General features: G+C 39.4%; 1 protein-coding gene and 1 long non-coding RNA gene across 7 annotated transcripts in view; one reads left to right on the top strand and one right to left on the bottom strand.

Annotated features, from left to right (window-relative positions):
• The window catches only part of F5 (coagulation factor V), a 36265-nt gene that overhangs the window by 7238 nt on the left and 2263 nt on the right, over positions 1-26764 (top strand). For 2 of the 3 annotated variants that reach the window (XM_015618559.2, XM_015618568.2), the window contains exons 5-25: positions 1035-1247; positions 4095-4238; positions 5160-5381; positions 5958-6123; positions 7690-7867; positions 8957-9059; positions 9435-9646; positions 10400-10550; positions 11213-11425; positions 13184-15113; positions 17164-17329; positions 18468-18704; positions 19193-19403; positions 19941-20120; positions 21201-21317; positions 21768-21839; positions 22908-22999; positions 24255-24410; positions 25272-25416; positions 25574-25722; positions 26492-26674. In XM_015618559.2, coding sequence (XP_015474045.1) covers positions 1035-1247; positions 4095-4238; positions 5160-5381; positions 5958-6123; positions 7690-7867; positions 8957-9059; positions 9435-9646; positions 10400-10550; positions 11213-11425; positions 13184-15113; positions 17164-17329; positions 18468-18704; positions 19193-19403; positions 19941-20120; positions 21201-21317; positions 21768-21839; positions 22908-22999; positions 24255-24410; positions 25272-25416; positions 25574-25722; positions 26492-26674 — 5240 coding nt within the window. Of the gene's footprint in view, positions 1-1034; positions 1248-4094; positions 4239-5159; positions 5382-5957; positions 6124-7689; positions 7868-8956; positions 9060-9434; positions 9647-10399; positions 10551-11212; positions 11426-13183; positions 15114-17163; positions 17330-18467; positions 18705-19192; positions 19404-19940; positions 20121-21200; positions 21318-21767; positions 21840-21936; positions 22426-22907; positions 23000-24254; positions 24411-25271; positions 25417-25573; positions 25723-26491; positions 26675-26764 lie in introns of those variants that run through there. The other variant, XM_033517590.1, reaches the window with a different exon arrangement.
• LOC107200325 lies at positions 17-25276 on the bottom strand. Of its 4 annotated transcripts, none has more exons than XR_004499316.1 (5): positions 24751-25276; positions 21754-22133; positions 5125-5374; positions 1982-2121; positions 17-1236 (listed from the first exon to the last, which is right to left on the bottom strand). It is a non-coding gene; the product is annotated as an uncharacterized LOC107200325 (long non-coding RNA). The 4 variants fall into 4 exon arrangements; XR_001519590.1 differs by lacking the exons at positions 21754-22133; positions 24751-25276 and adding exons at positions 3497-3749; positions 13399-13535; XR_001519591.1 differs by lacking the exons at positions 21754-22133; positions 24751-25276 and adding exons at positions 10316-10462; positions 13399-13528.

The following is a 26764-nucleotide window of genomic DNA, read 5'->3' on the forward strand; positions in this document are numbered from 1 at the left end:
TAAATACTGTAGGAACTCCATGTGTTGCTCATTTATTTGTAGACTACTGCATAAAATGTTGAGAGGGGTCCAAATGGATATTTAAAACTATGTGTAACACAAAGATCCGTTGATCCTGGATTACATCTTCACGTCCATTGTTAGCTCCTTTCTTGTTCATCAGCATAACATTAGGAATGAGTGTCATGAGCAGTTTCCTAGCAGTGCTGATCATGCTGTTCTGATACTCAGCATTTAATGCTCAGCTTTGTGGTGCTTTGCTCCACACCCTCATGAGACCAGCAAAAAGAGATTATAAACTATGACCAAATGGACAGTAAAATGTCTGTTCCAGCATGAAGTGAGTTTGGTTGCTCATGTTTCTTGGATTGCCCTGCCCTGAATGCTGAGCCAGAGCGCTGACCTGCAGTTTACGAATTCATGCAAAGCTTTATTTGTTGTGTGTGTGCAAAAGGAATTTTGCAACACCATCTCATGGAGTTGAACAGAACATCTCATTGGAAATGGTGGGAATACTGTCTGATTAATGTACCTTTTGCACTTCGGATTTCGATTCTCCGTCTCCCTTTTGTCATATTGCAGATCTGTTGGATATGGCAGGCACTGACATGAGCCATTACTGCTCAATATATGAATGTGCAGTGTACAAAAGGCCTGAGGCAGAGCCAGCCCATGCAGTGGCTTTATGAGAGACACTTAGAAAGGTGACAGAGTGGGCAGCATTCCTCTGCAGAGCATCAGTGAGCAGAGGCTGAAGCATCATCCTCTCCTAACCTTAGTCAGACTGATGAAGAGCCCAACCTTTGGTAGTGATGATATTTCTAGGAAATCTTTAATCTGTGAGGAAAAGGATGGTAGTGGAATAGCTACTCTCCCCAGCTACTCATGAGTTATTTAATGAGTTATTTCTTTGAAGCTGAAGTACCATATGAGCATGATCAAACCAAGCTTTTGGAGCTGATTGTAGGAACATATTCCAGGCATTTTATTTGTTCTTTATCTTTATGCCACCCTACCGACTCTTTTCTTGGCAGGCTCCCTGTATGATGACAGAACATCCCCTGAAGAAAAACGAGATGATGCTGTACTTCCAGGCCAGCTCTACACATATGTGTGGGATATATCAGAAGAAGTTGGTCCAAGAGAAGCTGACCTTCCTTGTCTTACTTATGCTTACTATTCTCATGAGAACATGGCAGTGGATTTTAACTCTGGTCTGATTGGAGCACTGCTGATCTGTAAGAAAGGTAATGAAATGCTGTAAGACTACTATAAAATAATACATTTTCATTTCTTAACAAAGATGATAATGTATGACAATGAGAGAAGATACATTATTTTCTTTTTCACATCTTTACATGCAGTGTAAAACAAATGTTTTTTAACATCATTCTTTTAGATGTTAAAGTTTTTAAATGCCAGCTTTCATGCAGTTCCATCCTGTAATCATAGGATGGGCAGAAAACTTTAATAAATGGATACATTTGCCTGTATTGGTTGCGTTTTTAGTTGCTTAACTGTTAAATTAAGCTAACTGCTTATATGCTAATATGACCTCAAATTAGCTGCTAGTATGACCTCAAATTTCCTGTCTTAGAATAAATATTTTCTAAAACTTCATTCAAAATGGTTTGGCCATTTCAGAAAATAAGGCAGTAAATTATTGTTTTACCCATTGTCTTTTAAGGCTGTCTGCTCAAGAACCCGGAACACTCTCTTCTGTAACATGAGTTTAAAACTGCAGAGCAGTGTCTTTTGCTAGCTATTTGAAGATATGGCCAAATTTGAACAGATTATAAGTCTTAAAATTGTTTTTGCATGCAGTCAGAGACTTTAGATTTTAGCAGTCTGAACCATTGAATTCCATCTCCACTAATAACTGGTGTCTTGTAGCACTAGTAAATAGCTGCTAGATACACATCCCTGGTTTGAGGGATGACTGAAACAACATGCCACCATGTAATGTACTTAAACTACTTACTGGTCCCTTAAATCCAAGGGTTTTCCAAATTATATATCCTTCTTGTGGTGAACGTGCTGGGAGCTATTTAGCTTGCTTTTGTTTGAGTCAAAAAATTTGTGTAGACTGTAGACTGCGTGGACTTGGACCTCGAAGCTCCCCTGAAAGTAAACAGAACATTGGTTCAGTGTGGGTTGCACAAGGACACTCTCTTCACCCATAGATACCCATTTTAATGCAGAGCACACCTATTCGTATCACCTCAAAGGAGTGGCATTAGTATTATGTTCCTCCTGAATTTTTTTGATGATTGGTGCTTTTAGTATTATCTAAGGCTCGTTATTTTCCTAGTTTTCTTGGGTTTTCTTTCTCTGGGTTTCCATGTATACGCATTTTTTATGGCATACTGGTTGAGCTAATCTGGGCAAATACTTTGGAACTACTTCCTTCTCAGGCTTCTCAAATTCATGCACTCTGGGCTTGAGTAGGATATGAATTTGAGATGGACTGGTGTGACCACTACCACACCAGTGGTAAGGTACTGCTTTTCTTCAGGAAAATTTGGGTGTATATTTCTGGCTAGAACTTAGACAAACAGCTCACTATGCTTATTTTTAGGATTTCTGAACAGTTTTTTGACTGGACACCATGTCTGGTAGATGTGCAATGTACCTGTGTGTTTGGTCTGCCTGGCATGGAGTTTGGTTTGTTTACAGCAGCTCATATGGTGCTGTGTTTTGGATTTGTGGCTTATTATCATTGATAATATGCCCACGCATGTTAGAGCTGTTGCTGAACAGTCTCTTTTTCCTGCTCACACCTCCCCTAACAGTGGACTGGGGGTGGACAAGAGATTGGGAGGGCACCCATCTGGACAGATGAAACAAATTGGCCAAAGGGTTATTTTCTACCATTAACATCATTCTGCAATAAAAACTGAGGCAGAGGAGGAAACAACAGTGTGGGGAGCACAAGCAGTGTTGACTTCCAAGGTGACTGTTTTTGAGAGACTGACTAGGCATCAGTTAGTTTGTGGGAGATGAGTGATTTCTTCTGCATTGCTTGTTGTTTTCCCCTCTTTCCTTCACCTTTGAACCATCTTTATTGACTCATGAGTTTTCTGGTTTTTGTTCTTCCCGCTCTCTCTCCTGTCCTGTTGGGGATGGGGAGGCATTGAAGAGGGTGTTTGGTGTCAGCTCCCCATGGCCTGAAACATTTAAGAGGTGGTAAGGTTATAAAAAGTGGACTTTTGAGTTAAAGCACTGCCTGAATGTTCTTTGTGTGGCAAGTAGATAAATTCCTCTGTTGATCTGAGGCTTCTTTTGTGAAGAAAAACAGAACTTTGTAGCTTCTCATAAATTAAAAAAAAAATATTAGAAATTATTTCTCCCACTGTGTCTTCTCCTAGGTAGAATAATCAAGAAGTTTGCAAATTTTTAATTCCTGCAATCCAAAGGGACCAAACTATGTTTTGATAGTAGCAAGTGGAAGTTTTTAATGTGAGCGATCTACAGAAAGAATTAGTAAAAATCACACCAGTTCTGTGTGGCATGTCCAGAAAGAAATTCTACTTCTTGACAGAAATTACATCTGTACCACAAAATCAACCAGGACAGTTTCTTGTAAATAATCCAGCACAGCAGTGTCTGTTGAAGTCTTCTGTGTGTAAATGTTGTTTGCTGAGTGATTGGTTTTAAGCTTTTTAAAGCTGCTGATGACCTTAGTGCTTGAAAAGGTGCTGTTCACACTGCTGGTGACTCTGCCATCAGTCTTCTCCTTGCCTCACAGTCTGAAAAGAGATCAGAGCACCTGATTGTGAACCAAAGGTGTTTGACACTCCCCTTCATTAGGGTGGTCTCTGCAACACATTACCAGAATTTGTCTGAGACAATTCATTGAGTGATGTTTATCTTCTCTGGAATACTTCAGACTTTTGATTTTGTAGTTACCCAGTCTAAAAGTACTTTCAGAAATAAAATCACATTATGAGCATTCTTAAGGCCTTGTTTTGATCAGGCTCAGCCAGTACATGCTAACAGGTGAAACAAGCTCATTAAATATATATTAACACAACTGCATGTGAAATCTACTTTATTTCTGCTTCAAATTAAGATCTGTTGTTTTTCCTTCACAGGAAGTCTAAATGAGGATGGGTCACAGAAACATTTTGACAGGGAATATGTACTGATGTTTGGTGTGTTTGATGAAAACAGGAGTTGGCAAAGATCACCATCAGTCAAGTATACAATCAATGGCTATGCCGATGGAACGTTACCAGGTACTGTTCAGGCTTATGTGAAATGAAACTAACATTTATGAACACTGAGTATTGCCTTTAGTTGCCTTTCATGCACAAAAATGGGAATGTGGAGAAATGGGATACAGCCTTTTTTAGAATGTGTCTGTGAGCATATAGATTCTGGAAGAAAAACTGTGCTGCTGAAAGGAAGGAAAATTACTGATAGGAACAATGAGATTACTTCTAAGATGTCTTCTGCTTGGAGAAAAGGATTACCAACTAAAATATATATATATTTAGTAAGCTCTTTGTTTTTTTTTTAACAAGCTGATGGTGAGAGAGTGATTTGATTAAGTAAATTGTTGCTTCTACAGCATATAGAATATACTGTGTGCAAAACTTCCTGAAAGTGGAAAGTCAGTTATCATTAAAAGACTCAATTAAGCGAGAAGTCTAGGAAGGTGGTACTGGGGCTATTCTGTTGCCAGTGCTTTTCTGTTGTTCTACTAAGAAAAAACTTTCATATCACTCTCCCATCCACTGAGCAAATACAAAAGGTTGTCTTAAGTGGGGATTTTTTTAAGGAAATATTGTCACTGTTACTAGGTCCTACATCAATCTTTAGCTTAGATCCTTGCTTTTTTTTTTGCCTTTCCTGCCCTGCTTTTCCCTCACTCGCCAAGCAAGGACAGGTCATCTTTCCAAAAGAAGGCACTGGGTTTTTTTTTTCCTTTTTTTGCCACCTCGTTGTAAGTCAGTTTGTCACCTGCAGGTAAGATTTAAGCACTTGTCTTCCACTGACATACAGGACTTTGGTGTCTGAAACTTCCTCTTGTTGCAAACATTGACTGCAGCAAATTTTTTTAATGTTTTCAGTGAAGGTTTACTTCTAACCTAGGGTGCATGGGGAACTTGCATGATTTACCTGTATTCTGAACTTTAATCTCATGTCTCTTTCAGATTTAGAGGCTTGTGCATATGACAACGTTAGCTGGCATTTGATAGGAATGAGTTCCAAACCAGAAATCTTCTCCATTCATATCAATGGCCAGAGCATGGAGCAAAAACGTCGCCGAGTTTCTGCTGTTAACTTGGTGGGAGGAGCCTCAACCACTGTAAACATGACAGTGACAGAGGAAGGAAGGTGGCTCATATCTTCTCTTGTCCAAAAGCACCTGCAAGGCAAGGAACCATCTAGTTAATAGTATAGCTCTACTTCTCTAAGTAGTACTTCTCTCTGTCCTTCTCTAAGTCCCAAATGGCTTCTACTGTTCTGCAACAGCACAGTTCATCTGTTTCAGGTGGTTTTATCGTTTCATTAATGACCAAGAACAGGGCATTCTGTTGGAAGTGCACGTTGAACTAAAAAATGTTCTTATCTGCAGCTTTACTGCAGGTCCACATCACAGAGCAACAGTCATTCAATTTTCCTGCATCTAAGTCTCTGTGAACTGTTAAGATAAGCACCGTTATAAAATTATTAAGAAACCACCTGTTTCCTGAGAAACTGAGTACTTTCAGCTAAGGGTACTTCAATGTGATGAAAATATTTTTGTTTCATCATTTGAAAGTGGTATCTTTCAGCAATGATCTGAATTCTGCTTTAAAGGATGAGAAATTAAACAGAATTCTGTTTTAAAGGATGAGAGAAATATCTGTCTTATAAGAGCTGGAGATATATTTTGAGAGTAAAAATAGCTAAAGTGGTAAGAGGTCCTCAGATGGGAAATCACTATGGTCCTGTTTCCTCTCAATTAGCTGGAATGCACGGTTACCTCACTGTAAGGGACTGTGGGGACAAAGAGGTGAAGAAGAGTCGTCTCTCCTATAGAGAACGTCTTATGGTCAAAACCTGGAACTATTTCATTGCTGCAGAAGAAGTTACCTGGGATTATGCCCCAAGTATTCCAGACACCCTTGATAGGTAAAATAATACTTTGTCAGTATAATAGGGAATGTTAGCATGAAATCATAGGATAATTGTGGTTGGAAAGAACCTCTTGGTATCCAACAGCAAAGTTGGATCCAGTTACACTGGACATTATGCAGTTGCATTTTTCTTGTTTCCAAGTACAGGGACCCCTCAGCTTGCCCCTCAGGTGCCCTCTTGGCACCTCTGCAACTTCCCTTATATCTTAATGTTGCATGTTGTGTTCACTGTGTCTCATCTCTTCACCATGCAGCTCTGAGAAGCATGTGGTCTTGCTTTCTCTATAAAAACCAGTGTCAGTGACTTTCTTTGCTGAGAAGCCCAACAGTGGACACCTTTTTTTGCCTCTCACAGGGAGCACAAAATAACAAGATGAATTAGGAATTGTCCAAAGTTGCATATTTTCTAAAATACTTTTCAGTATCTATTCTGCTGAAACAAACAATCCTTAAGAGGAAGAGAAGGGGAGGGAGGGAATATTTCTGGAGATTAAATGTTTTTAAAAGTTCAATAAAATAAAGTGTTTGGGGAGCAGAAGAAATGGCTCTGTATAAATGACCTCTGCATGTTACCAATGTAGATGGAGTACAAGTCATAAGCAAGCATATTTTGCTCAACTTAGGACAAATAGAAGGAATTCTGGAGCATATATGATGCCATAGTAGACAGTGCTATCACTGCACTGTGGGGTTAAATTTGCAATTTGTCTATTCCCCAGTGCTACACGAGCCTTTACAAGCTGACATTCACAAGAATCTTTAAGCATTTAAGCAGAACAAAAGAAATTCCTTATTCTGTAAGGGTTATAGTTTCATATACATCCTTAGAAATACAGTGTTTGCACAACTCGTTCTCCTTTGGCATGATTTGCTTCCCGTATGTGCTCTTGAACTGCAATAGAACAAACTTTTATATCTTTCCTGTCAGTCATACTGCCTTATTTAACCACCTCAGTTCTCTGATTTTTCCTTCTTTGTTCAAAACTGCAGAGTTTATTCCTTTTCAGTAACATTTTTTGAAGTGTGCGTGACAACAAACATGTTTCTCTGTGTAAATTCCAAGTGTTTATTCTGCTTTTTCTCTCAATATTAACAATTTTAACATTTGAAACCTCAGTGTAGCACTACTTACTGTATGATGCCTGACTGGGATTAAGATTGTTTTCCTATTTCTCCTGGAGTCTTTGCTACTGTGAGCAAATTGGATTTTTTTTCTCTGTGCTCAACTAGGCCTTTGATAAAGGAGAGCAGTGGTTTCTGTTTTACCTTGAAAGTGTACCTGCTGCTTCAGTTTGTTTCTTACTTGTATGCACACTGTTAAATTAAATGTAAACTCTGATATTAATTGGTCATATCTAATACCAAAACACAAGTAATGGTCCAAGATTCTTCTTCCCTAATTTAGGTTAGAATTTGGGTGAAAAGCATTAGGTTGTTTTATGGTTTGGATTTTTTTTCAAGCAGTGAGATTTCTACCAGTTATGTGAACACTAATTTTGTATTTTAACAAATGCTACTATTCAGGTTTTGTTGATATTTTTTCTTTTCCTTTATTTTTAAGACACTATAAATCACAGCACTTGGACAACTTCTCCAATCTCATAGGTAAAAGGTATAAAAAGGCTATTTTTAGGCAATACACTGATGACAGCTTCACTAAACGTCTGGAAAATCCTCGTCCCAAGGAAACTGGAATCTTGGGCCCTATTATCAGAGCACAGATCAATGATAAAGTCAAAGTAAGTAAAATAAATACAGAAATTATTTATACTATATTATATACTATATTATATAATATATACTATATTATATATTATACTATATTATTTATACTATAGCGTGTTTTTCATTGAGGCAGACATACTAGAGGAACTGGAGGAACTAGTTTGATTTTTGTTTTTTAGATAATATAGCTAATGTTCTAAATATTGGCCCTGTTAAAAGGTATGATCACAAGGAACAGTGTTTAGCTTGCATTTTTCAGTGTTCCTTCTATAGTTTCCATGATTGTGCCTTTTTTTTACAAAATAAACATGCTTCAGGCACACTCTGTAAAATGTATCTTGGCATTGGTCCAAAAGGAGAAAAAAAGCCCTAAGCCTGGGTGGACTTCTGAGGGGATTTGTATCTGAGGCTGAATTTCATGGGCCTCTTGTTTCTTTATGCTGTTATTTTTTTCCTGCTGTTTTAGACAAAGGTACTCAGTTTCCATAACCAAATGTTATTTCATGAGGTTATACTATGAAACTAGGAAACATTTGCAGTATAAGCTCATGCTGCTGCAACATCCACTTGTCTTTCTGTTGTCATTTAATGATGCATCACAAAGTTCCATGACATTTAACTTCCATAATTTCCACTATGAGTCTGTGGCTCTCAAATTGAGTTTAGCATGTTCCCTTTTCTCTTTTTTCTCTCATTTTTTTTTCCCTAATCCTGATTTTGTCAAGAATAGATAGGAAATTTTGCCTTTTCCTTACATATCCCCTCTGGGTCTTCCAATCTGGAACCAACTTTGGTTTAATTTTTTTTTTTTCTCCCATATTGAAGGTTTTTAAGAACTTCAGTCAGTAACTTCATATTTCCTGAGATAGTGTGTGCCTAGTAGCTAGAAGAACAAGTGTTCTGTTTAGACCTTCCAGAGCCCAGCTATAAGCAGCTGAACTTCACTCAGTGGGGGTCTACAAAGTCCAGCAGAATGGACTTCTGCCTTTCTGGCACTTTCTGAGCTAAACCCAGGAAAATTCTACTGTAGTGGTAACTTCATTATGTATTGAGACAAGGATTTGTTGAATCCTAATTTTTTTTTCATTTGCCTATCAATGTAGATTGTATTCAAAAATAAGGCCAGTCGACCCTACAGCATTTATTTCCATGGAGTGACACTTGCAAAGAATGCAGAAGGAGCCGATTATCCTCTGGATCCTACAAGTAAAAAATTTGTGAAATATATTTTTGCATATTACTAACTGTTATGGATGGTTTTGTTGCTTTGAAGGAGGTGCTGTGGCTGGGAATGTGCATGACTGGGAGACCTCAGTTCTGTGCCCTGCCTCTGCTTACCTGTTGTGTTGCCTTATAGAGAAACCAAGGTATTATCTGCAAAGCAGAGACAAATACCCTGTATTTGTTGTCTTAGTTTTCTGTTCTTGTTTGTGATTTTAGAGAGACAAAAGTTCTCACTGAACTTCAGTTATCTCAAGGTAGCTTTTAATGGCCATACTGCACCAACGTCATTAGAAGGTGCAGATTGATATTAAAATCTGGCTCTGAGTTTGTTTCATTACTGTTCTTGTTTTTCCTAAGGCAATGACACCCAGAGCAGAGGAGTTGAACCAGGGAATACATACACTTATGAGTGGAAAATTGCTAAAACAGACCAACCCACTGCACAGGATGCACAGTGTATTACCAGGCTGTATCACAGTGCTGTAAATATTGAGAGAGATATAGCCTCTGGACTGATTGGCCCACTTCTGATTTGTAAAAGTGAAGCACTGACACAAAAAGGTGTGCAGGTAAGTTGTTTGGGCAGGTTTTGCTCAAATAATGTTATTTGGTCTACATTGAATTTAGTTTTACTTCCCTTAGAGAATTATTCTGTAGAGGGCAGTTAAATCAACAGACTCCTGAAGAAACAATCCTGTAAGTGTCCACAGCAGTAAAGGAATTGTGTTCTGTGTTTCTTAGCAAGAGCTAAGAAAGGTCAACAAAAGGTCAGCCTGACTTTAAAGTCTATTTCTAGACTTGATAATTAATTTTCCTGCTGCTATTATATTTTCATACTCTGAAGATATTCAGATCTGACCCGGTCCCTTTCTGTAACAGAGACAGCTCCACAGAATCTGTCAATCTCGAGCACAATGAATCTAGAACAGCCAAAAGAGCATGGGAGGGTTCTGGGAGAGGGTTTCCCTTTACCAGTTATTGAAATCTTGCTTGGTAAGGACTTAAGCATCACTTGAGAGAAAAGGTGTCAGAAACTTTGTCAGGTCAAGGCAGAAGTCTGGTCCTGTTACAGAGAGCCCAGTCATAAACCACATGTGTATCAGCAGTGCTAGAGGCTTGCTCAGTGTTCCACTACAGGTTAGTTGCAGTAGTAGGGTTGAAATCTGGAGCCTCTACTCCCTTCCTCTCAGCCTTTGGATCACTCTTACCAGGACTGTGGTGAAGCTTATGTTGCTTACCTAGTAAGAAAGATGTTGTAGGATTGAGTTCTTAATACATGTGTCTGCTGATAAAATGTAGCTGCTGTGTTGATTGTCTTTCAGAAAAAGGCAGACGAGGAGCAGCAGGCAATGTTTGCTGTGTTTGATGAAAATAAGAGCTGGTACCTAGAAGATAATATCAAGGAGTACTGCAGCAATCCAGCCACTGTCAAAAGGGATGATCCCAAGTTCTATAACTCGAACATAATGCACAGTGAGTGGGATACTGAGATGAATAATATGAAAGCTTATATGAACCTGAGCACTCAGTGATTGCTTGTTCCCAGAAGCACATGTGGTTGGAGAATCCTCCAGAGAGTCAGTGAACTTCTAACCATGCCAGGTGGCACTGGACAGAAATAGGAAATATCATAGAATTAGAAAGGTTGGAAAAGACCTCCAAGATCAAGTCCAACCTCTGACCTAATATCAGCATGCCCACTAAAACATATTGCAAAGTACCACGTTCACTTGTTTTTTGAACACTTCAGGGATGATGACTGCTGCTTCCTTTGGGAGCCTGTTCCAACGGTTAAAAACTCAGTGAAGAAGTTTTTCCTAATATCCAACCTGAGCCTCTCCTAGTGCAACTTGAGGCCATTCCCCCTTGTTTTATTGCTGCCAGGGAGAAAAGGCTTGCCACACCTTGCCACTAATAGCTAGGCTGGCTCTGAACCCTGAAGCAAAGACAAGGGCTAGCTAAATTTTGATGCAGCACCCTACTGCCTTAGAGTTAATATTTTCAGAGATGGAAATTACCATGGTTTCAGCCCTGTGCCCATCTCTTTCCAGTGCAAACATGAGCCCAGTGGACTGATGTCAAAGAACAGGGAGCTTTAAAATAAAAATACTGAAACCACTTTGCTTTCCTTTTAGCAATAAATGGCTATGTGTCTGACAGCAGTGAAATCCTTGGATTTTGCCGAGATACTGTGGTTCAGTGGCACTTTTTCAGTGTTGGCACTCACGATGAGATTGTCTCTGTTCGCCTTGCTGGGCACTCTTTTCTTTATCAAGGGAAATATGAGGATACACTGAGCCTTTTCCCAATGAGTGGAGAATCAGTCACAGTGGAGATGGACAATGCTGGTAAGTTGTGGAACTGTAGTGTTTGACAGCTCTGCTAGGACATTATTTAATCTCCAGTCTAAAAGGACTTCCCTAAATAGGAAATAAAACTCTTCTGATAAATACAGTGCTAGAAAACATTGAATCATTCCCCAGTGGAAGTGATGTGCATGAAAGGCTTGCTGGCTCCACCAATTTAGCATAACTGCATGCTGTACTGAGGTTGTTTTTGTTGGTCATCTTGTAATTTGATTTCTTTCACTTTACAATTAATATTTGGGTTAGTAATGATAATTTTAAGGCAAGATTCTACTTGAAAACTGATATCAACTCCACTGTGTGATTTCCAGCTTTGCCTGGAAATCTTTTCCATCCCATTGCCTTTTCTTGTCTATTCTGAGCAGTATAAAATGGGCTGAAACTGCCAAATTCTGCAGTCATTACTGGGCAAAATGGCTACAACTGACCTTGGGCTTGAGGTCATTCAGCAGCAGTAAAGTCTGCCTCGGTGAACCAGGTCACTGGTCTGTGGGATGCATCTCAATGTCTAACTGGAATTAACACTATGTCTTGGAAGAGGGGGCATCAGAACCCATGTCCACATTTAAGGCATTACTTCTGGAAGGAAAGGTTCTTTGTTATTGAAGTCTATGCACTTTGAGTGATCATTCTAAAATCACTTAAGGTTTAAAGTATCCCTACCCCATTTAAAATACCTTTTTTTTTTTTTTAATATATTTAATGAATTGCACAGAATCAAGATCTTATAACTTAAAAATATATAAGTGGCTTGTATTGCTCAAGACTAGGGGATCATTAAAAAACTGTTAGACTTTATGAAAACCTTCCCAGTAACAAAGTTGCATTTTTACTTGATTTTGGTATGCAACCTAGTCTTTCCACCTAGGGAATACTTTCTTTGATAAATTTGCTGTTAAAAATCAGGAAAGCTGTGCAGGTTACTTCCAGCTGATCAATACAGGAAGAATTGTATGTGACCTTTTTAATTAAAAGAACCTGTTTCTCAGGGTGTTAATTCTGACTATTCTGTCATTTCTGCTAGAAGCAAAGTGTAACAAGCAAAAGACTTGCTGATGTTGTTTAGGGAAACAGATTTTAATTTCTTCTCTGAAGATCCTAGTTTCCAAGACAGAACTTACCTTGTAACTAGGTTTTAGAGGAATTATTAAAACCTTTAAATTCATCTGAAATGCCTCAGATTGGCAGCTTAATAGGTTGTGTCAGATTGGAAATTCAAATTGGAATTGCTTTATTCTTATTATACTTATTAAAGATCATCTGTAACTCATTCAAAAGCTTTTAAAATACTGTGTTTGTCAGATGTTTGCCAACATTGCCTCAGAATGTATTTGCTCTGCTCAGAATGTTCTATCTATGTAGCGGTGCATGCACCAGTAAGGACAGGATAAAATTGAAACATTATCTTGAGTGGTCTCACTCTTAGATCTAGATCTAAACATAGGATCCTTTAATATGTTTCTTTCTTTTTCATATCCATCTCTCTCACAGGTTATTTTTGGATTCAGGTTCTAGTTACAGTTTAATCTATGGAGAAGAGTTCCATCTCCTAGATGTATTTATATGTGCTCTTATTTGTCTACATTTAGTAATTATTTTTCATTGCAATGAGAGCTCATGAATATCCCAGTTAAAGATTAGTATAGAATCTGGTGCTGTAGAAGCAATCCCAGCTATTTGCCTTGGCCACTGACATGATAGACAATGTCCACTCTCATAACACTTTTATTTCAACTGCAGGTACTTGGCTTTTGGCATCCTGGGGCACCCCAGAAATGAGTTACGGCATGAGGCTGAGATTCAGGGATGCTAAATGTGACTATGAAGAAGATGAAGCATTTGATGTTGTGGATTTAACTCCCACCAAGACTGAAAGAAAGGCTGTTCCCACCTCAGCTGAGGAAGATGTGCAAGAAAATGAGGAAGACAAGGAGGAATCCGATTATCAGGATTACCTGGCTTCTTTTTACTCCATCCGAAGCTCAAGAAAGGCAGCAGGTGATGAAGAAAAACAAAATCTTACAGCACTGGCCTGGGAGCAGTATGAAGACACTGGTGCCACAAGTTCTGAGGTGGTAGCTGGCTCAGGTCTGACAGCTATAAATAGTAGTGGAACAACAAACAACTCTAAGTTCTTAGAAACTCATATCACTCCTCTTCTCCCAGTCAAGGCCGAAACATTCCAGTCAAATTACACGTCAGTCACAGCAGAAGGGGATTTATTTTTAGCCTCCAGAAGTGATGGAGAGGCTGACTTGGTGTTTGAGAATAGAAGCCAAAACAACTATGAAATAGCTCACAGTAACATGTCTGCAGGTAACTTGCTGAGCAATGGGGAAGACCCAGTGAATGTTGCAGAAGAGCTTCCAGCTGATAGAGAGGACAATAAACCTTTTCCAGAAAAACATCAAAAGCAAAGCACAGGAGGAGGAAATTATACCACTAACAAGAAAAGGAAAAGGCGAAGCTCACTGGCCATTAAGTTTTACTCTGTCCAAAAGATGAATGCCCTGCTAAATCATGTCCGAAATAAAAATGTCTCCTTTTCTGAAAAGACTGATGCACCTCATTCTGTGCAGCATCGAGAAAACACATCCAATGAAGCCATGGTGGGAACTGGCCAGCTGCCAAATGACTATGATGATGATCTGAAAGAGGAGGGAAAGAAGATGGAAAATGCCATGCACACAGTTAACCTGACACTAGATTTGGACCTCATAGTAGGAGGTGGGTCTAATGCATCCAGCATTTCTGAACCCAGGATATCCAAAGATGAACCAGCAGATGTTTTTACTTTAGAATATATGTTAGACAATACAAGCCCTAATTCCAGCCCTCCTGTAGTGAAGAACTTACTAGAAACATCATTGCCTGTGCCTGGGAAATATTCATCTAAAATGACTAGTGAGGAATTTAACTTGGTGTCTGCAAAGATGAATCTGGGATTAGAGGCAAGCTTAGATAAATCTGCTGATAGCAAGTTAAATCATCATGGCAGAAACGGTACAGTATCCATAAATAAGGAGGACATGAAGAAATATCAAGGGTTCTCACATCTAATGGGGGAAAACCAGAAAGGGAGCCACATGCACCCAACTCAGAAAGGAAAGGAGGGAAACAACAATGATACCTTGACTTCATTGGGAACCTTCATCAAGATCCGAAGGAGAAAGAAGGAAGATGTAAAAATTACCTACTTGCTGAGCCCAAGGAGTAGAAACCCCAAAAAGCCCAGCAATTCCATGGCAGGGTTTGGCCGTGCGTTGTTTCCGGGTGGGACCAACCACACGGCAGTGCCAAACACCACCGAGGCACCCGGTGAGGTCAGCCAGAGGCTGGATCTGAGCAGAGCCAGGCACGGAGAGTCGCTGAATGACAGCCTCACCCCGCGGCAGTTCCGGCCATCCATCACAATCGGGCTTCCCCGCGCAGACGGGGACTACGAATATGTGATAGGAGAATCCTACAACGACGAAAGCTCGGGTGGGGAATATGAGTACCATTATGTGAGCTTTGATGACCCCTACATGACAGACCCCAAGGTGAACATCAGCAGGCAGCGTAACCCTGATGACATTGCTGAGCACTACCTGCGCAGCAGAGGCAATGAGAGGAGATACTACATCGCAGCCAAAGAGGTCTGCTGGAACTATGCAGGATATAAGAAAAGGTTTGCCTTTGCTTTCATTTGGCACACCATCCTGAAACCTTCTTGCAGAATGTTTTTTCACATGCTGATAAACTTAAAAGCATCTGTAATGTGCCATCTGATTTCTAACATTTCAGTGGCAGAACCGTGAGAATTTTCCACAGGAGACTCACAGCCCTTAGAAATGTTAGAGTGAGATTACTATAATCAAGGACAACACAGCTAAGAACTCTTCAGAACTATTTTTTTCTTAACCCTGTTTTGTAGACACTCTAGAAACAGTCTTTAATACATCATTTAGAAAAATCACTGTAAGAGGTCAAGAGGGAATCTTGCAGCTTGTTTTGTTATATTTGAATGACCTGTTTTACTTTGTGCTTCATTTCTTGGTGCCTGTACACAGAACAGAGACCTCCTTGTGCAAAGCCTTTCCAGGAATTTAGTGGACTAACTGATGGAATCTAGAATGGGATATGCTTATAGGCAGATGAGATCAGTTTCTAGCACTATTAGGAAATGGTTCTGGTGTCTCAGTTCTCTGTTGGAGAATGGGATAAGAGCACTTTCCAACTTCACAAGACTGCAGTATTCAAAAACGTATGAAAGCTGCAAAGTGTTTAACCACTCTGGTAACTGCCTTATATTCAGAGTAAAAACAAAGCTGCATAAAGTATTATTGTTGCTCCTGCTGTTAGAGAAATCAGAAAGGTGACTGGATCACAACCCTAATGTTGAGGAATTTTCTTATGTTTTGATAGGGAAGACTGGCCACTGTGCCACAGCAAAGAATATGTGATAATATACTGAGAAAACCACTGTACTAAAAATTCACTCTCTTAATTGATACAGGTTAGGATCAGTGCTCACCCAACAAGGCATAGTATTCCTTGTCACTTTTCATAAAAAAGCTGAATCAAAGCGTACACAACTTTGGATTTTTAACAAAAACAGCCAAAACAGGAGTAAGAAGATTTTCATTAGGCAAAATGAACCTCCAAACGTAGATTATTTCTCAAACTGAATTTCCATTTCATTTGATAGAAATAAAAATAAAACTTTTTCAGTATTCTCCAGGTTTACTTTTGCCTCATCTCAGTCCATATAAATGGCACATGCAAATATAGCAGAAACAAGATAGTTTCTTTGGGTACTTGCAAAATAAAGAATTTTTTTATGCTTAGACCTCTATCTAGGTCTTTCCAGAGGCATTCATCCTCAGCTGATGTGAGCTGCATAGTTCCAGTGAATTTAACAGAGTCCATAGCATATCCTGTCTCAGTGTGTTGAAGAGCTGAAACCCAGCCTTTTTCCTGTGTGACTTACATTAATTTTCTGGTTTTTGCAGAATTTATAATAAAGCAATATTTGTAGGGAATTATAGTAGCATTTCAGTGCTCTGTTTAAGATCTGAACAACAGTTTGAATGTCCAAAAGCTTGTTTTACCATAGCAGCTCAGTGTACAAAATGCAGATGTTATCAGATGTAAAGATGTGTGAGACAGTAGGGTGTAGGTGATAGGTTCACTATACTCAGCCAAGCTCCAGTTGAGATTATTAAGGCTAAGAATTAAAGGAAAATAGAGCTCAGATGGGTTTTGAGAGACTTGTTGGAGTTTTTCAGTGATAATTGACCAAATTATTGAGGGACCTCTTATCCAACCGTAGAACTAGAATTTCTTAAACATTGCAAGCCATGATTTTTAGAAGCATCTGACACTCATTTTGTGGATTCACAGAAGGTTGGAAAACAGCTTTAAGACCATCAAGTCCAACCTTAAACCCATCACTGCCAGGTTCATCACTAAACTATGTCCCTCAGAACCCGCATATCCACATCCGCATTTCTTCTCTGAAAACTTCCAGGGAATAAGACTCAACCACTTTCCTGGGCAAAGAAATTTTTCCTAGTATCCAATCTAAACCTTCCCTGACACAGTTTGAAGCCATTTGAGTGTTTATTCTTTATATTCACAGAATTCAAAAATGTTTCTGCTGTATGAGTTCTCAGGTTTCATCAAAGTGATTATTTCTGATTGACTGTGTGGGATTTTAATTGGGGTTTTCATTTCAGTACAATGAGGAATGACAAAACCTGTAAAGACGGCAGCAGAAGAAAGGTGATTTTCCAGAGCTATACAGACAGTACCTTTTCAACTCTTCAGGATGAAGATGAATATACAGAACATCTTGGCATCCTGGGACCAGTTATTCGGGCTGAAGTGGACGATGTTATCCTAGTAAGTCTATGTTTTGGTTGTGTTTGCAGGATAAGATTCTTACAGTGACCTTGGAGTGTTACAGAATGGACTTAAAAATACCATTTTTAAATTTTTAAAAGATGATGAAGGGAAAACAGTTTTCAAAGCTAGAAATTGCACTGTGGACATGTAAGCACTGTGATGTGTTTCTCTGGAACACATCTTTTTTCTCTCCTGTCCACAGCAAATTAAATTCTGTTTTTCTTTCTTATGTTTCCCAGCATTAAATACTGGCTTATTGGTCTATTGTAAAATAAGATTTAGGTTTAATGTTAATGAAAAATGAGTTTTCTAAACTCAAAAATTAGTACATATGTGTTCAAAATTAATATATACTTTTTGGGAAAATACATAATTTCCTCTAACAAGTTTTGCTATGTAAATGTGCAGGATTTTATTAGAACTATCAACAAGGATGAAGAGGAACCATATCCCTGGTGATACTGTGGTATTATTTGCATTAGGAAGCACACTGCTGTAAAACTTCCCTTTTCTCATCCTTCTTCATCCAGTCTTGCAACACACAGAGATGGACTTAGATAAGGAAAATAGATCTCAGGGCTTTCTGCTTATTTCAGTAGGACTGGTGTGCAACACACCAAGCTATGCTTAAATCATGAGTAAGAGAAGAAAAATATTTTGTAGCATGGGAGCGTTATTCTTGAAGGGGAGGTACATACGTAATCCCACTATCCTGGTGTTTCTCTGGAACAAGTGGGAAACACTGATTTCAGCAAGAATGATACATACAGAGGTCTAGAGTTACTATATTGTAATGACTGCAGCAAAGCATAAGAGGTAGAAATTCCCCATTTCCCTGCTGGCAGTAACTAAGCAGCTCCAGGTACAAGGAGCAGCAGTAAATGTCCTGGGAGCCTTGACTTGGTGAAAGACATGGAGCTAGACTCTTGCTTTCTGATTTTTCATTTACTACCTGCATCAAAGGTGGAGACTCTGCAGGAGATGTCAAAAGCAGTCTCTACTGGCTTTTCCATGTACAACGTAGCCTGTAATCTTTATGCAAATCTTGACTCTGGTTTGAGGTCATGGGAATGTGGTGTGCAGGGACTTTGGATTAGGCCTGAGTTTGCTGAACAGACTGTTTTGGTTTTTTTAGGTTCATTTTAAGAATCTGGCATCCAGACCATACTCCCTCCATGCCCATGGAGTCTTCTATGAAAAGTCCTCTGAGGGAAGCATTTATGATGATGAATCTACTGCTTGGTTTAAGGAAGATGATGAAGTTCAGCCAAATAACAGCTACATATATGTATGGTACGCAAACAGGCGATCGGGTCCTGTGCAGTCAGGAGCAACTTGTCGATCCTGGATCTACTACTCTGATTTAAACCTGGTAAGGGAATGAAAATAGAAGTGGTGGTGTGGCTGGGGTTGATCACAGAATCATAGAAACACTTGTGTTGGGAGGCATCACTAGAGATCAACCAGTCCACCACTGCAACTCAAGCAGGGTTGGCTGGAGTTGTTTGTCCAGGACCAATGTTCCATTGGGTTTTGAATATCTCCAAATTATGTATGGCTGTAGAAATGCAAGCTGCAGAGCATGTGTTTTTGATATGTGTCCTTTCTTTTGGGCTCCATGTTCCCACCTGGCATTTAATCTCTTGCACTCAGTTAAAGCAAGACATAAGGTATGGAAGAATTTGAATTGGACAGCTCTGGTAGACTGAGCAGGGGAGAGTAAAGATAGAAGGGAGCAGTAATTCTAAGACCTGTTTTAGATTTTTAGGGGCTGATGCATTCCTGAAGAATACTATGGGGTTTCTTTACATCTTTTGGGAAATCCACTTTTTTCTGTAATATGAGTTTATTACCTTCTAGGAGAAAGACATTCAGTCTGGTTTAATTGGGCCAATACTGATCTGTGAAAAAGGAGCCTTCAGCAAATCAGACAGCAGCAGGACATATACCCGAGACTTTTTCTTGCTGTTTATGGTCTTTGATGAAGAGAAAAGCTGGTACTTCGACAAACATTCTGGAAGGCCTTGTAATGACAAGACACAAGAAATGCAGCAATGCCACAAATTCTATGGTACTTATTTCATTTTGCCAAATATGCAGTTTATTGGGGTAGAGGGAAACATGACAGGAGATGTAGCTCAGCTCACAGTCCTTTTCAACATGCATAAATCCCACACATTGGTTATATGAACTTTTTTTGTTGTTATCCATTGTACCCATAATAGTCATGGGCTTACAGGTAAAAATTAGCAATGATGGGAAATTTGCTATTAAAATGAAGAAAGGACATATTAGACTGAAACTTTCAAAAGAAAACTTCTCTTGCATTCACATACATATTCCCCCCCCATATTAAAATAAAAAAGAAACAAAAGGTTCTTTGTACTAGAAGTTAGTTTGCAGAAAGAAGCTAGTACCCTGACAACTTCTTTTTCTGCATTGATGTACATAGACCACAAAGTGTGTTGCACATTAAATTAGAAAAAATGATGTTTTTCCTGAGCACATTACTTCATTGAATATTTTGCTAATTTCAATAATTACTTTCTAGCACTTTGAGTCCAGTTCTGTGAGCAGTTTTTTTCTGATTAACAATCTTTTTTTTCAGCCATTAATGGGATTACCTACAATTTGCAAGGTTTGAGGATGTATGAAGGTGAAACAGTCCGATGGCACTTGCTGAATATGGGTGGGCCAAAAGACATTCATGTTGTCCATTTTCATGGACAGACTTTCATAGAACAAGGAGAGCCAGAGCATCAGCTTGGTACATACACTCTCCTCCCAGGTAAGCATCAGAGCAGAGGAACTTCTAAGGGGTGACCTCTGCAGTCTGTCATCATCATACCAATTTAAAGGTCTCTAAATAGTGGGAGTTTGGGGGTTTTAATGTCTGGGTGAGTGATACAGCACAGAAAGAACAACTGTGAGCCCTAGGAGAATTCTTATTCTCTCTCTAGGGAGAAATAGGCTATAGGTATTCGTTAGACTACAGGATTAAGTCCTTTTCCCCATCACTGTCAGCAGCGCCAATGTGCAATAAGAGCACTTACGAAGCCTGTATTGTCAGCTACAAGAGTTCAAGAGTAAAAAAAAAAAGACAACAAGGAGATGAAAATAATGGGACTATAATGGGAATATTAGGAGTTTTAGTGAACGTTAGGGGTAGTATATTCACTATTTTATGTCATTAGTTTTAAGGTAGTTAAATCTACGTACTTTCATTTAAATGGGAACCAAAATTAGCTGGAATTTCCTGAGGAATTGTCTGCATTAACCAGGAAGAGAAGAAAAGCAATGAGAACATGTCCTGTGCTTTCTAAAAAGTGCAGCAAGCAACTGAAACCATATCTGCTTCCTGCTCAACCCTTGGCACTCCCAGGGCATGCAGAAAGTGAGAGGAGGGCCCATACTTCTAATTTTCCCACTTCTGCTTTTGGCTTCTTTACATCCATCCCTTTCATTACTAGAACAACACACTGGCACAGCAGGAGTGAGAATCATAACTAACACCACAGAATTAACATCCCTGCATTATGTAATAAACACTGTTCACTACACTGTTCAGCACTGTAGTTAACGTGCAGGTATCTGTTGTTACATACAGGCAGACAAGGTTTTGTACTTTGCACCATCAGCAAAGGTTGGGTTTTGATCTGGCTACTTGATTCCAGTCTCAGTCTCCAGCTAGAACTAGCTTGCTAAGAAAAAAATCACTGAGATGGTGGAAGTTACTGCTCTCACTGCAATGTGTTTTTAAATTTTCTGGATTAGGTCATAGAAAGATTTTTGGTTTAAAATTCAGCCTCACTGATATCAACCTTGTAATGCCAATGTTTCTGATACATTTAATTTCCTTTTTTTCAAGGCTCATTTAGAACAATTGAAATGAAACCACAGAGACCTGGCTGGTGGCTTTTAGACACTGAAGTTGGGGAATACCAGCAAGCAGGAATGCAGGCATCCTATTTGGTTATAGAGAAAGGTATGAACTACAGTGGTTTTTGGCTGGGAAAGTCAAGCTATGAAGTCTTCTCTACCCTTTCAGGATCACTGAAAATAAACGTGAGAGATTGTTCTGCAAAAAAAAACCGGCATAGAAAATTATCCACATTCAAGGACATGGTGGAGTGGTTACTGTAAATTTTTCTAGAGGAAAAATATTTAGCTTCCAGAAATGCTGGCTTTGAACTATTTAGCACACTACCTTTATTCCTTTAGCATGCTAGCTTTGATTTTGAGGTTTCCCTACAGTGACCAGTGGATTAATCTATTGAGAGAAATTGCAGAAATTAATTTAGACTTCTCTGGGAAGAGAGTGGTGTTATAGAATTACTAGGAATTGTTCTGAGTGATGTTGTCTCAGATTTCACCAGAATATATATTGGAATAGCCCTCGTTTTCTTTAACAGCAAACTTACTGTGCTCCTTTCAGATTGCAGGATTCCAATGGGCCTGGCAAGTGGAGTTATACTTGATTCGCAGATCGATGCTTCACATCACATAGGTGAGTTTATCCTTGAAAAGGTCTGTGCATGCTCCTGAAGACCCCCAGCAAAATGTTGCAGTTTTGTATTCTTTTGGCATCTCCTATGTCTTTCAAGATCAGTTCAGCAGTGAATCAGCTGAATCTCCAGTGTTCCAAGCAGAGACTGGGAGCTCTGCAGGTAGCCATCATCATCGTATTTTAAGTGTCACAGGTCTGCTATCAGTATCACAAGCTTGAGTCAGGGACTGCTCTCTCTGTGGCCTGCTGAATGATCAGGAGCAAATCCAGCATTCCTTTTGTCCCTTGGATTTCCTGTTGAAAATGAACACCAAGCATTCAAAAACCTTTTGAGATTTGCATGTGCTATGAGATGTGAAAGGACAAAATATATCTATTATGAAAGACTGGGGAACCCTGGCATCCAGAGCAATTACAGAGTCTTTAATTTGTTAAGTTTATCTGAGGTACACAAGTGAAATCATTACATAGAGAATTTTCTTAGAATTTTATATAGTGTCAAATCATGGTGTACAGGTTACACACCCATGCAGGAATGTCCATCTTTTCCCTTGAAATAAAAAATATATTACTTTGTCAAACTGAATTTTCTGTGGATTTGATTTTCTCTCTTTGTTTCCTCATAGAGTGTTACGAAGACTTAAAAGTTGTTTTGTAATATATATTCTATACTAGTTTTTAACTTGGAAACCTTGTTATGCAGAGGGGAGCTCTCTTCCATGAATGTAGAGCACATTTTGTATCTTATCCTGCTGGGCCCCAAAACTTGTTTAGCAAACTCTAGACCCTAGTTCCTAATTACCAGACAGTATATTACAGAAAAGACTATTACTTTTGTCATTTTGTCAACTCTAAAGCTTTGCAGGGTACAGATGATTTTCAGCTGCTGACCATGTCCAAATTATCCTAGATTATGGTTTTAGAGTCTCTCGTTTGTATTTTTTTTCTTTTTTTTTTTTTTATCCTTTGAATGGGGGTGGGAAATGGAGCACTCAAAGCTAATTACAGCCTCAGTTTGTTTTTTCAATGCCTCTTGGAATTCTTGCTTTATTCATATTTTCTGTCTAGACTATTGGGAACCTAAGTTAGCCCGATTAAATAATTATGGAACATACAATGCTTGGAGTACTACAGTAGAGGAAGAACTCCCTTGGATCCAGGTAAGGTACAACATCATTGAGTTATGATTTTCTTAGAGCTTATTTTAGAGGGTCTAGCTGCTCTTGTCACTGAGAAGACTGCAGGGGATAACTGAAAAGATGTGGCAAGATTTGTAATGCTATGAATTGTTTTTCTTCTCTGGGGTAACCTCTCTGCTGCTGTTGAGGCTCATTGACTGGACAGTTACCTTCACAATTTAGATTGTAACCAATTTGTAGGCAAATGGAGTAATTATTTTTAGTACTTTTTTTTTCCTTTGTCTACCTAACAGTACATATTTGTACGTATGTGCTTGTTGGGTGGTCATTTAAAGTGTAATATCCTCAAGCCTTGCTTCAGATAGTTTTTCGCTTGGTTTGTATGCTGCTGTTCCACTTGACAGAACTCAGTTGTTTTCACAGGGACACTTACAATTATGACTTCTAGCACTCTATCATTCAGTTACCTCACTTCCATTTTTATTCCATCCCAGTGACTTTTGCACTGCATAGCCAGTTTGCACCCAAATTTGGGGAGAATAGTTGGTTTATTATAAATCTCATTAAAATTGATCGGAAGACAAGAAAGAGTCACAGCAGGTGGCTGTTGCGTTTGGCTTGCTAATATTTGACAAATCGGCAAGTTACTTGAAGTAGGGAGAAAAGGTTGAGAGATCTGCTGTGGAACTGGAAATAACTTTGGGAAAAGAAAGAATTTAACAGGAGGCTGTGGTAGTGAGAAGCTGAGGTTACTGCAGTGAAGCATGCAGAGGTATGAAGGGCGTGTCCCAAAGAATGAGCTTCACTGCTGATAGGCACACCTTCCAGATTTGTTTTCTTGTGCTAAGTGCTTAGATATTTTATCTGCAGGAATGGTGGCTTTTCAGCATTTCAGAATGTCATATGCCTTTCTGCAGCCTGGGTATCCAAAATTAGAGGTGGCTTCTAAAAGTGTGAGCCTTTAATTTCTCTGTGCTCCTTTGACCTGTCTGTAAAGTGGGACAGGGGGAGGGAGCTGTGCCTACCACAGACACACAGGTACTTTTGAGGTGCCTTTGTGGTGCAGTGCTGACCCCTGTAAAATGGCCTCTGAAACTAAATGCACATGCAAATACACAAATTAAATGAGAGAGCATGAATTTGGACTCTGGTATCTATTATTCCTTTAGAGAATGTTAGTGTTGTGCATGTTAAAAAGCTACTGTGTAAATGCCAAAGAATTATATGGGTTTTGCTGTGCATTATTGACTTTATAAACATTCTTTGATGTTCCTAGGTGGACTTGCGAAGACAAGTTTTGCTCACTGGGATACAGACACAGGGAGCCAAGCAGTTTTTTAAGTCCTTGTACATCCAGAAGTATTTTCTTGTTTACAGCAAAGACAAGCGGACATGGAACACCTTCAAAGGAGACAGCTCACCAACAGGAAAGGTCTGTCTGTGCCATGGGGGTTGCAACAACCTAGACAGCATCACTGAGTGATACAGTGAGTCTTGTTTAATGTTAAGAAAAAGTGGAAAAAATTATGGCCTTTAGAGCCTTAATAGGTCCAGCTTGAAGCCCCAAAGGGCATTTACCAAACTGATGAATTTCAGACTAGAAGATAAATTGCAAGGTGAGGAGTTACCTGGCCTGGGGTTTGTGAGGCCTTGTGACCTTGACTGTGTGGAATCTGGCTCTCTCACAGGCATGTCTCCTTACTATTATTTCCTAAGCCCATGGCAGCTTTTTTGAAGGAAGCAGGAAGTTAAACTAAAAATCAGGCCCTTACCTCATTTGTTATTAGATTCTGCTTCTCATCCCTTCCTTTGATCTGTCCCAGCAGCTGCAGGTTGAACTGTCTGATTTACCTGCAGAAGGGCAATGTGGTGAGCATGGCTGTATGCTGAAAGAGATTCATCCTGTTCCCAGCTGCTCCAGCCCTACCTATTGCAGCTTGCTTCAATTTACACTGAGGTTTCAGTGGTACAACTCCCAGATTGAAAGCCTGTTGTCTTTTACCTCTCCTTTTGCCTCTTTGCTCATGTATTCTTACAGGCTTACATTTAAAAAAGATTCCTTATTTAAACTGAGGCCTTCAGACACTTCCAAATATGTTAAGATGGGACCATGAGATATCTCAAGTGGCCCTGCAGCAGAGGGTGTGCTATCACTGTGGATGGGGCTAAGGGCATAAAAAAGACTACATTTGTAACAGGGCAGGCTTTCAGCATCCAAGCTTGTGTTTGCATTAAATTAAGTACTGTGTGGGTTTTTTTCTTTTTTTTTTTTTTTTGTTTTCCTTTTAAACAGGTTTTTGAAGGTAATTCCAATGCATATGAGATAAAAGAGAACATCATTGATCCCCCTATTATTGCTAGGTACATCAGACTCTACCCCACTGAGTTCTACAACAGGCCTACTCTTCGCATGGAGCTTCTGGGCTGTGAAGTAGATGGTAAGAATTGGTCAGGTGCTGGTGCTTCCATTCTGACATATTTTTTACCTAATGCTTTAAATGAAGCTAAAACTGTGGGTCTTCCCCATTCCAACATTGTTGCTTTTGCTGTGGCTACTTGGATGTTCTGGAGATGACACAGTGCTCCTCTCAACAGGTTGCTCTTTGCCACTTGGAATGGAAAGTGGAGAAATCAAGAATACTCAGATAACAGCCTCATCTATTAAGACATCCTGGTTTAACACATGGGATGCTTCACTTGCTCGTCTCAATCAGAATGGAAAGATGAATGCCTGGCGAGCCAAGGTAACAAGACAAAAACATGGAAGGCAGCAGGGACAGCTGGTTAATAAATTTGTGCTGCCTGTGTGATCATGGTGCTTCCTGCATGCTCTGTCCAGTGCTGAGTGTGATAGAGTCACTTCACAACCATCCCTCAGGAAGAGCATCACTCAACTCTAGCAGAAAACTTGTTGAGCTTCTGGCAGCAGCAGTGAAATACTTTTGAGAGATGGATGGTCTCCTCTGGGCCAGTCTGCAGAACCTTTCTGTGGGAATAGCCTGTTTGATTTCAGGAGATGAGTGCAACTTGAATATTTGCCTCAAAGGGGTTAAAGAAAACCATTCTGGGTTGGCTAATAGGCAGTGCAGCCTAGTGGGTCTGGGGCTGGGTGACCTTCAGCAAGGCATGTGAGCTTCTGTGTCTTCGAAATGGAGCTGCATTTCTTCACAAAGCACCTTGAGATTTGCTGGAAAATGCTCTTTTGTATGAGCATTTGGTATTAGTATTAAGTATGTTTTAATACTGGAGGTAAATCTCTGTTATGTTTCATTATGTATTGGAAAGTAAAGTGTAAATCTTAAGACTCCAAATACACTACCTGCAGTGATGACGTTAATTATATAGGTCACTAAGAATGCTTTGATTTGCCTCAGCTTTACTCTTCTGGACTTCTTTGATGCAGTTTTGATGCATTTTGATACACTTTTAACTATCTGTAAATAAGCTTTTTCACTTAAGCAAATACAGACATAGATGTGTTTGCTTATACACAGACTTTTATATCAATTGTAGGTGAACAACCACCAACAGTGGCTGCAAATTGATCTCCTCACAGTTAAGAAGATCACTGCTATTGCTACACAGGGGGTCACATCCATGTCAGCGGAAAACTTTGTGAAAACCTATGTTCTTCTGTACAGCAATGAAGGCTCTGAGTGGAAATCCTACACTGAGGGTTCAAGCTCGGTGCCAAAGGTATCACTGTCAGCCCAGGCAATTGAATTGTTCAGTTTTAGGTGCTGAACACAGTCAAGGCTCGAAGGCAGAATGCACAGCCAAATTGAT

This window comes from Parus major, chromosome 1, assembly GCF_001522545.3.
Source record: "Parus major isolate Abel chromosome 1, Parus_major1.1, whole genome shotgun sequence".
NCBI lineage: Eukaryota > Metazoa > Chordata > Aves > Passeriformes > Paridae > Parus > Parus major.